Genomic DNA, 9640 nt, shown 5'->3' with positions numbered 1-9640 from the left:
GGACCCTGGGACAATCAAATGGGGGTCTGTGGTCTACTTTGGTTAAGTTTAGGGGACATGAAAGGGCTTGAGAACAGTAATGCTGAACTTTTACATGAATGTGTCCAGAGGGTAAATGATGAAGTCATTAATGATATTTGAAGGGAGCCGGTGGTTATTTCATTTATCCGCCGCTAGAGGTCGCCGCTGCGTCTCTCAGACATTAAAACGTCAGTTCAGGGTTGAAAGGGGAAAGGTCGTCTGAAAACATGGCTGCTCCCCTGGATGACATGTTCTCCCTCTGCGTGGACCCCGGCAAAGTTGCCAGCAGCGTGGATGTCAGATTTATAGACAATATCAAGGTAAGGCGGGTCAGAGATGGACAAAAACAAGCTGCTAATGACACACGTGCGACTGAATGAAGAAGTTAAGAGTCTCACATGTGAGCCGCAGCCGGGACTGAGAGCACAGACTGAGGGGCTCACAAAGTGCTGCAGTACCTGGAGCCCGTCTGAACTTCAGCTTCTCTCACAGCAGCAGACAATAATACATGTGTTTATTGTGCAAAAGGATTAGAAACGTTTATGTTTGTTGGCTTAGATTGGTCATTTGATTCAAAACCGTGCAGAGAAAACTAAAGAAACAAGCTATAGCATCCCTTATTTTACGCCATAAAACCTATTTAAAGGCTCCAAAAGTGCCAAACAGCTAAATCTGATCCCAGATATTGTTTATTTCCTGCTGATACATTGATGTTACTAAGAAAGGGGCTAGATTTCAGATGTAATCAGCTGTCCTCCAAGTGTTAACAAGTAAATGCAGCTTGCTTTTTTTCTTTATTAAACTATATACAGATCTATTGGGTATTGGTCTGATACTGACTCTAAAGAGCTGGATGGCAATAACAATTCATTAAATATATATCTGATTTTGCTTTACACATAGAGGAATGATCCCAGTTTCTTCCACACAGTGATGCACACAGCTTATTATTTAATCACTGGTATTGGACTGGTACTCACTCTCCTCTATATCCAAACTCCATGAATCAGTAAGGACTGAAAACTGGACTGATGCATCTTTGATTTAAACTGGGAGTTGTATGTTGGACAATACTTTCATTTCAGCACAAACCAATAATAACTGTGTAATATGTGCATATTACACAGCCCTACCTTTAAATGAATGCATGCATTCATTTAAAGGTAGGGCTACACTTTAAAATCACATTATTTTACCCAAAGCTCAAGTATGAGAAGGCGCTTTAAACAAACACATTACGCTAAAAGGGAAAACCTTCTAATGCCTGGCTCTAATGGACTGAAAGACAACTATAGAGAAATGTGAAAAGTTGGGAGAAAGTTGTTTATTCTTGCACTAAAAGATGATCTCTCATTACATTTCTAACTGTGCTGTGCTTCTTTCAGTGTGTGGATTAAATTTTACTTTCAGACATGGATATATATGGAAATATGGACATAGACACACACACATTTTCTGCTTGAAATAATACATTTTGTCTGACACCAGAATATATCCTCATTGAAAACTCCAGAAACTGAAATATGAAAATATGTTAAATTTCAAAAGCTACTGAACAGTGGATGTCTCCTACTTTACTGTAAAGCCCATTCTTCCTCTGTGTACCTTGGAGGTTTCAAGTTTCCACATCATACTTGTGTAAGCTGAATACTGGACCACGATTGGCTCCAAACTATATGTGATGTCACAAATCCTGCTTGTAGGTTCATGCTTTAAACTCAGATTTAAGCTGATCACAGAGATGTCACCCTTCCTGTGTCAGAACTTCCTACTGAACCAGAGGAAAAACACATTATTTACTGAATGGGGTCATTTAAATCATGGATGAGACATTTTTAAAACTTTATCTCCTTTTGTTGTTCCAAATTGGACTGACTACCTAGTTGTGTATAGATTTTACTGTAAGTGAGTTTAAAAGAAGTGAAGGTAGCCGTTTTTGTCAGACAGTGTGTAACAGCAATGGTTTGTCGTTCCTGTTTAAGGGCAAGGGTCTGTTCGCTAAAAGAAGCATCAAGAAGGGAGAACCCATTTTCATTGAACGGCCTCTGGTCTCTTCTCAGTTCCTGTGGAATACTTTGTACAAATATAAAGGTGAGATGCCTCCAAACTGATGTATGTTATCTGTATTTACATTAACAAATACATTTTAGTGAAGTGAGTGAAAAATGCTGAGTGAAAACAGTCTGTACAAGTTTGCTCTAGAATTAAAATTTGAAATATTTAATCAACAATTCTCTCTCTTCTCTCCTTCACCACATTTTTTAAAACAGCATGTGAGTACTGCTTGCGTGCTCTGGAGACGGCCGAGGAGAATGCGAGGAGGCTCAGCGGCATCCCTGGACTCAGCCTTCCTTACCCCGAGCTCTGCCGTGTCCGATCAGAGCTGCACCAAGCCTGCCCTCAGTGTCAGGTGGGTCCACGCTCGGCTCCAGACCTTTACTTGACAAAGGCCTAGAATTATTTTTCTACCTTTTTCAATCCTTTTAGAATTAGAAGTTGTCTTTTTCTTTCCCTCCAAAGGTGGAAAAATCTCTAAAAATGATCAATACTGTAAAACAAAAAACCTATTGATTTTAAACCAGCTGTGGTCAGCGAGGAACCTACACTGTATCTGCAGTGTATAGAGTGACTAGCTGATTGATTTTTAGAGGCCAGTATTGGTACTATGGATCAATAAGCAAATCTGTCAGTCTATTTTTTATATTAACCAACATGATTAACGGTTTACACTTGGTGGTTTCTGACTTTGTATTTACAGTATTGTGCATCTAACATTTAATTCAGATGATTATAAGTCTACCCACAGCCTTCTCCATTAGTCAAATAATAATTTGTTCTATACAATATTAGAAAGTAGTGAAAAATGACCATCACAATTTTGTGAAGCCCAAGTTAGTGTCATCTGGTGTTTTGAATGGCTTGACCAACAGTCCCAAACCCCAAGATATTCAACGTACTATAATTTACACAAGAAAATGCAGCACAGTCTTACTGCTGAGAAGCTGGAATCATGAGATTTTTGGTATTTTTACCCTAAATATGAATTGATTTATTAAAATAGTTGCTGATTAATATTCTGTTGATCAAATAATCGTTTCAGCTCTAGCAGGACCTCCTTTGGGTTTCCTGAAGCTATCTTACGATGTAGATGTATGTCTGTATGTAACCTGTCCTATATGAAGCTTCATTAGTTTCATTGTTTAAAGTAAAGATATATTGGCTCTTTATTCTCTAACGGGTTTAGAAAACTCAATATATTCCTTTGTTCTCTTTTTGAGGGAATTATTCAGTTTTTCCTATTAGGAAAAAAAGAAAATGTTACATAGTGTCACTAATGGGAAGTAAGAGGCCTTGTTATTGTAAAAGAAAAAAGTTAGCTAAAGCTAAGTAAAAAAGCTGTGATATGTACTGAGCCTTTTTCCTCCCATGGAGTTTAAAAAAAAAAAACCCAATCCTGCTTTATGTAGCTGAGCAGATGTGAAATAACAACCCCTAGCTACAAACCTGAATAGCTTTTTGACAGAATATTAGACTATATAATTAATTTTCTAATTACAGCCTCCTCACACATTAGTTGTTGCTAGGCATCGTAGACTTGTACTTTCCAGTTGGTGGTTAAGTATAATAAAGCAGCCAGGTAGAGAACAATGGCTGAATAGATTTTTTGTATCTTTATATCAATTTTCTTGAGATGATTTGCGTGCATTTTTTGATATGGGCACTGTTTTATAAATCCGTCTCCCTTTGCAGGTGATGTACTGCAGCAGCGAGTGTCGGCAAGCGGCCGCAGATCAGTACCATCGGGTTCTGTGTCAGGGTACATCCCAAGAAGATCCAGACCACCCCATTAACAAGCTTAAAGAGGCATGGAGGTAAGAGAGGATTTTATGTTTTAAATGTTTTAATTGCAAAACCCACCGCCAATTTCTTTATTCAGTTTTCATTCAGCTTTTAATAAAGATCTTCTGTCTTCTCTCAGGAGTATGCATTATCCCCCAGAGACCTCCAGCATTATGCTCATGGCCAGAATGGTAGCTATTGTCAAACAGGTGAGTCTCTTTTAACTTTAAGCACCTAAATTATTCGTGCATAAACTATTTAAAGTTTTTTTTATGTTGTTGTGTGTATTCATCTTGCAACACAGACACCTTGCCATTAAAAAGACATAATGTGCATGTAATTAGGTTTTTATGGCCAGTTTTTATTGCACTTCATGGTGTTAAATCTTGCTTGAAATTGACTGTGCCCCAAATAACAGATACCCTAAATAAGAAAGCTGAATGTGAGAATAATTTTTTGTCAGGAGACAAGCTGGTGAGAGGACTTTTTTTTCTTACTGACTTGCCTCTTGTAAATGTTGCCCAACTTGCAGTAAACGAAGCATAACGTGATGCACATATTGATTTTCAAAACTTGAACGTGGCACAGTGAGTTTAGAATAAGAGGGAACAAATTAGAAATGATGTTTACCCTGCTAGATTGAGCTGAGGCTACAAGGTTACAAAAGCTGTGTTTCATACTGGAAGAAGACTTTTAACAAATGGCTTCCTAAGAAATCCTGAATCCCTTTACTCATGTCTTGACACCATCAGTAATTTATTTCGTACCAATTGTTACAGTTGACCTTTTCTTTAAAAATAAAATCTCCATTATCCTTTCGAAGTACAGAAGAATTGGAAAAATGAACCACATGTAACAAAGAAATCTTGAATACTAACAATGAAACACACTATGATTACTAAGTGACTCAATGTTTGTTTTCCAGGCTAAAGACAAAGCACATTGGCAGAAGCTGTTTTCACACTTCTGCAGCCGGACAGCAAACGAGGAAGAGGAGATCGCCCATAAGCTCCTGGGGGAGAAGTTCAGAGTAAGTTACCATCTTTTCATGTTTTGCTCTTAAAAGGAAATAGTTCAGGTGTAAAGTCTGACCGCTCAAAGACGTATCATGCTCTTATGGTAATTTGCAGGTTTTTTTTATAGCTCAGTGAGCAAAGCATGACTGTCACTCCCCCCTGACACAGGTTCAATTCCCGCTGAGGCCACCTGTGCTTATGATGTATGTTTTCTGTGATGTGAAATGTGTTTATTAAACTTTTTTTTTTTTTTTTTTTAGGGGCAGTTGGCCTTGCTACACAGCCTTTTTAAAGCAGCACTTTATGATGAACATCTGAGTCGGGTGAGTGTGACTTTAATGTAACCTCTCTGTTTCTTCATCCAGCACACAAGGCTGCCAATAATATCTCAGAGGTCGTTGCTCAGGGCGGCTAATTACAGCAGCTCAGAGATGAGCTGCGAGCTGACAGTTCTACGACTTTTATTTGGGCTGCTTTGTCTCCTAAATGTGACATCTTTTTTAACTTTTTTTAAAAATATAAATGTCATCTGAAGTGTTCTTGTGTCATGCTGATGATGTTTTTTGCTACAAGTTGGAAGAAAACATTTAGGAAACCTTTTGTAGAGCTAAAAGCTGATTAGTCACTGAATCAGCAAATATGTTGATAATCAAATACCGGTAATTAAGTAAGCACTCCCTTCCCCTCCATCATTATAGCTCTAATTACAACCAGCTTTAGGAATGCCGTAGCCGACCTTTGACCTTTTAGTACAGGAGGGTTTAAATGAAGTGAAGAATCCCCCCAATATCTGGACCAGTAACGGTATGTTTGCATTGCAGTGGTTTGTTCCTGAGGGTTTCCGCTCTCTGTTCGCTCTGGTGGGAACTAACGGGCAAGGCATTGGCACTAGGTAACTCTTACACCTTTTGTGCTTCACTTCAGATTTTAAATAACAGATCTTACTCTGCTCTTATTCTGGATCATAATGTCCTCTCTCTTTTTTTTGTGCTCTGTTTTTCTTTTCAATTTCAGCTCCCTGAGTCAGTGGGTTCATGCCTGTGATGCATTACAGCTTCGTGCCCAGCAGAGGGAGCAGTTGGACTCCTTTATTGACCAGCTGTACAAGGACATCGAGAAAGGTCACAGTTTTATCTCAGTCTTGCAGTATTTGGTGTAAATTATTTTTGTCTCAACTGAGCTGATTTGCAATGGTCATATTTTAGGAATGAGGGTTTATTACATTATTATGTTGCACATTTGACCCAGTGACATTGCTGGAATTATTTTGTAGCCTTTGTGCAGATCCCAACAAAGCGCAGACATGTGCATGATTCTTCTTTTCTCTCTGTAGAAACGGGAGACTTTCTGAACTGTGAGGGCTCTGGACTTTTTCTGCTTCAAAGCTCATGTAAGTGCATAAGATGTTCATGTTATGAGAGCTGTCACTTTAGTTCAGGGACAATGTTACTTTGGTCAACATGTGGTCTGATGACCCCCCTCTTGTTTTTGCCTTGTTGCCTCTTTAACCCCTGCAGGTAACCACAGCTGCATACCCAACGCAGAGGCGTCCTTCCCCGACAACAATTTCCTGCTTCACCTCAGTGCCCTTAGTGACATCAACCCAGGAGAGGTCAGCTGACATGTCTGGGTTTGAAGTGATAAATTCCAGCCTGGGTTAGATGGGACAGAACATCCCTCCCTAGCTTTGTGTGCTCCCTTGTCAGACGGCATTAGAAGGCTGAGACTTTGAGGATTGGAGTGGGTTTGTCAAGCTGTCAGAAAGATTGAGAAGCCTTGCATCTGCGCGGCACAGTAATGTCAAAGCAGCCTTTCACAGCAAAGCTCTCCTTTGAATGCCGGCTAAGACAGGAGAGCTTTGGATAACATTTCACCAATAGAGAAACGGAAGGACACAGTAATGTCCTGCATGAGGCAACAGCTAGAAAAACCTGAATTATTTCTGCTATTTGAAATATACCAATAACACTTTTGTGGGACTTAAATCTCATTACGACTTCTAGGCTCAGGAATTTTCTATTATTGATGTTGGGGTTCTTCAGCCAGTTCAACCGTTTGCTTTCTTCACTTTTCAGGAGATCTGCATCAGTTATTTGGATTGCTGTCAGCGGGACCGAAGCCGTCATAGCAGACACAAAGTTCTGAGGTAAACAGCTGAAATCCCTCGAATGAATCACTTGAATGAGGGTCATACTGTTGCAAATTCCATCTGGATCAATAAAAAGTCTTCCAGGCAGTCTGGAGGCAGAGATGTTAGGGGTCTGATGCCTACTCCTGGGCCTGCGCTGCTCATTGATCAACACAATTTCTATCCAACTTTGAATTAGACCCCAGCACTCGGGGGTTAGTTTACAGAAGGTGTAGTGGTACTCCAAGCTGGTGGCGTAATCCTTCATGGGCCCCCATATCACACTAGCTGATTGAAAGCATGAATTAGACCACCAAGTATTAATTACAGTACTCTATTAAACATTTGCTCAAGTAATTTGCTCTCACAAAGCACCAGAATTTCTGCTTTTGATTAATTCTGCTCTTGTTGGTGACTGGCAGTACATTTTCTTCCCAGGGAGAACTACCTGTTTGTCTGCTCGTGTCCAAAGTGCGTCTCCCAGATGGACGAGCTGGATGTGACATCAGAGGAAGAGGAGGAGGAAGAAGGCGAGGCGGAAGGTGAAACAGAGGGAGATGAGATGGAAGATGAGATGACAGATGTCTGATGAAAGACTTGCCCATATTGTTCTCTGCTGTTCCCATTCCTGCCACCACACTATAGAGAACATGAAGCCCAGAAGAATAAAGACCGATTGAAATCATGAGCTGCATATCATCCAGAATTGTTGGCATTAGTCGTGTGGAAAAAAACGTCTTATTACCAAAACATTTCACCTTTTCTTTTCTTTTGCAGTGTCAGGGATCAGCCACAGAAAGTGCTTAAGTGCTTAAGCTTTACTCCAGCACACTGGATTTTACATGAAAAAGAGAATGACTTAGTTAAAGTGCTGACTTTTAGCTTATAGCAGCTATAATTCATATTTTTTATATATTAACAACAAATCACATTACTACTTGTATTTGAAAGGGGGTCGCACGTAATGTCAAACCCACAGAGGTACATACAGAGTTGCATCCAACCCTGCAGGTCCTCTCAGCTTTACACTGCTTTTAGTGTCTTTTAACTCATTGTTTTGGTTCATTCTCACCGCTCTCATCAGTATTGTTACTAGTTGCAGAAGGCAGCTATTTTCAGGGAACAAGCTGTAAAAAAAAAAAAAAAAGTACTCTACCTGCTCAGCAAACAGACAAAGTTAGCAAGTAGTTGGGGAACAAAGTGGAGCATTTTGCAGCTAAAGAACCATATCTTTACCTCAGAGTTGGATTTTTATTCATCAGGTTGACACAAATATAAATAAATTCAATGCCAATGTTGGTACGTGTCTGTCAAATGTGCAAATTGGCACACCTTTGCATGTTAACACATTTGTCACATCAACAGGGTACACAATAGTCTTTAAGCACCAATATTGGGCATACAGTCAAGGAATCATAGACCTTTTGACTGTAGAAAAAGATTAAAATTTCGACAAAGTTAATCAGATTTGCCCTAATATTAGTGCTTGTCTCCATAGTTACAGTTTCATTTAAAATTCAATGTGCAGGAGTACAGAGACAAAAAAATAACTCTCTTAATTCTGACTGCACTGTGTTGAACCTCCAGGTCTGCAAAATGCAACTCATAAGAATACTTTTTGTTTGTTCCTGACAACTTCAAAAGTAAAGCATAGAGATTCAACAAAGAACAGTTGGTGTCCAGGTGTTTTCTCCACGTATTAAAAGTTTCTTTCAACGTTAAGCATACTGTATTGAAGAGGCTTCTAATTTATATTCTGTTGTAATTACATTCCTGTCATATAGGAGGCATCCTGCTAGTGAAATATTGTTTGGTTTTCATACCATGATATATGGGGTTAAGTTAAACCTTATTTAATGTATTATGGAGACCTTGAGTGGAAAATTGCTTTGTCGGTAACTGTTTGCCCTTTGTTGAGAACTGTATTTCAACCGCGGTTCCACATGAGTGAAATTGCTGCTGCCCACACATGAATCAATATTACAAGAATGACTGTAATCACAAATACCAATATTTTCAGTTACTTGACAATGATTGGAAGTATTGAGTGAGTAATCCCAAAATGTTCAGTTAACATTCAGCACAGTGGCACAAAACAGCTTTGTAAGTCACACAAGTATAATTTAAATATTATAACAGCAGCAAACAGGATCCTAGCAGTTGTCATTTTTACTACTCTGGCATAAACCATTGAAATTGGATGTCTGTTGAGTCATTTATCTGGTTTACACACTTTGTGCCTTTGCTACAGAAGATTGTATGGGTAAAATATTTGTTCAGTCATTGCATATTAACCACAAATCCTTAGGTAAATTGTCTTCCTCAGGGGGGTTTGGGTCACTAATCATTGCTTTTTTATGGTTCTCCTTTCCCAGATAGCCTTTTGCTCTTTGCACTTATAACATGGCACATATAGAGCTTACACTAGATATTGTATTTCACATCATTAATTAGTGAATGGATTACTGCAGATATCTGCCACTGCGATAGCTCTATAGCAATTGTGTCTTTGCGAATTTAAGCATAATCCTACACTTTTCCCTGGGGCCTCCACTCGTCTATGGTTGACATTTCTCCATTAACCTTCTTACTTTACTTCAGTTGCATCAAATGTTAATTCACCCAGGTTGCACAA

General features: G+C 39.2%; 1 protein-coding gene across 1 annotated transcript; it reads left to right on the top strand.

Annotated features, from left to right (window-relative positions):
- Window positions 1-223: 223 nt before the first annotated feature.
- smyd5 (SMYD family member 5) lies at window positions 224-9178 on the top strand. The gene is made up of 13 exons (XM_062425469.1): window positions 224-341; window positions 2004-2112; window positions 2292-2431; window positions 3772-3893; window positions 4001-4070; window positions 4787-4891; window positions 5138-5200; window positions 5699-5769; window positions 5892-5998; window positions 6211-6267; window positions 6395-6489; window positions 6953-7023; window positions 7444-9178. The coding sequence occupies exons 1-13, from the start codon at window positions 249-251 to the stop codon at window positions 7592-7594; spliced, it is 1254 nt and encodes a 417-aa protein (XP_062281453.1). The 5' UTR covers window positions 224-248; the 3' UTR covers window positions 7595-9178.
- Window positions 9179-9640: the final 462 nt, after the last annotated feature.

Source organism: Scomber scombrus, chromosome 9 (genome assembly GCF_963691925.1).
Source record: "Scomber scombrus chromosome 9, fScoSco1.1, whole genome shotgun sequence".
NCBI lineage: Eukaryota > Metazoa > Chordata > Actinopteri > Scombriformes > Scombridae > Scomber > Scomber scombrus.
The sequence above is the reverse complement of the archived record's forward strand: the minus strand, read 5'-3'. Positions and strand labels throughout refer to the sequence as shown.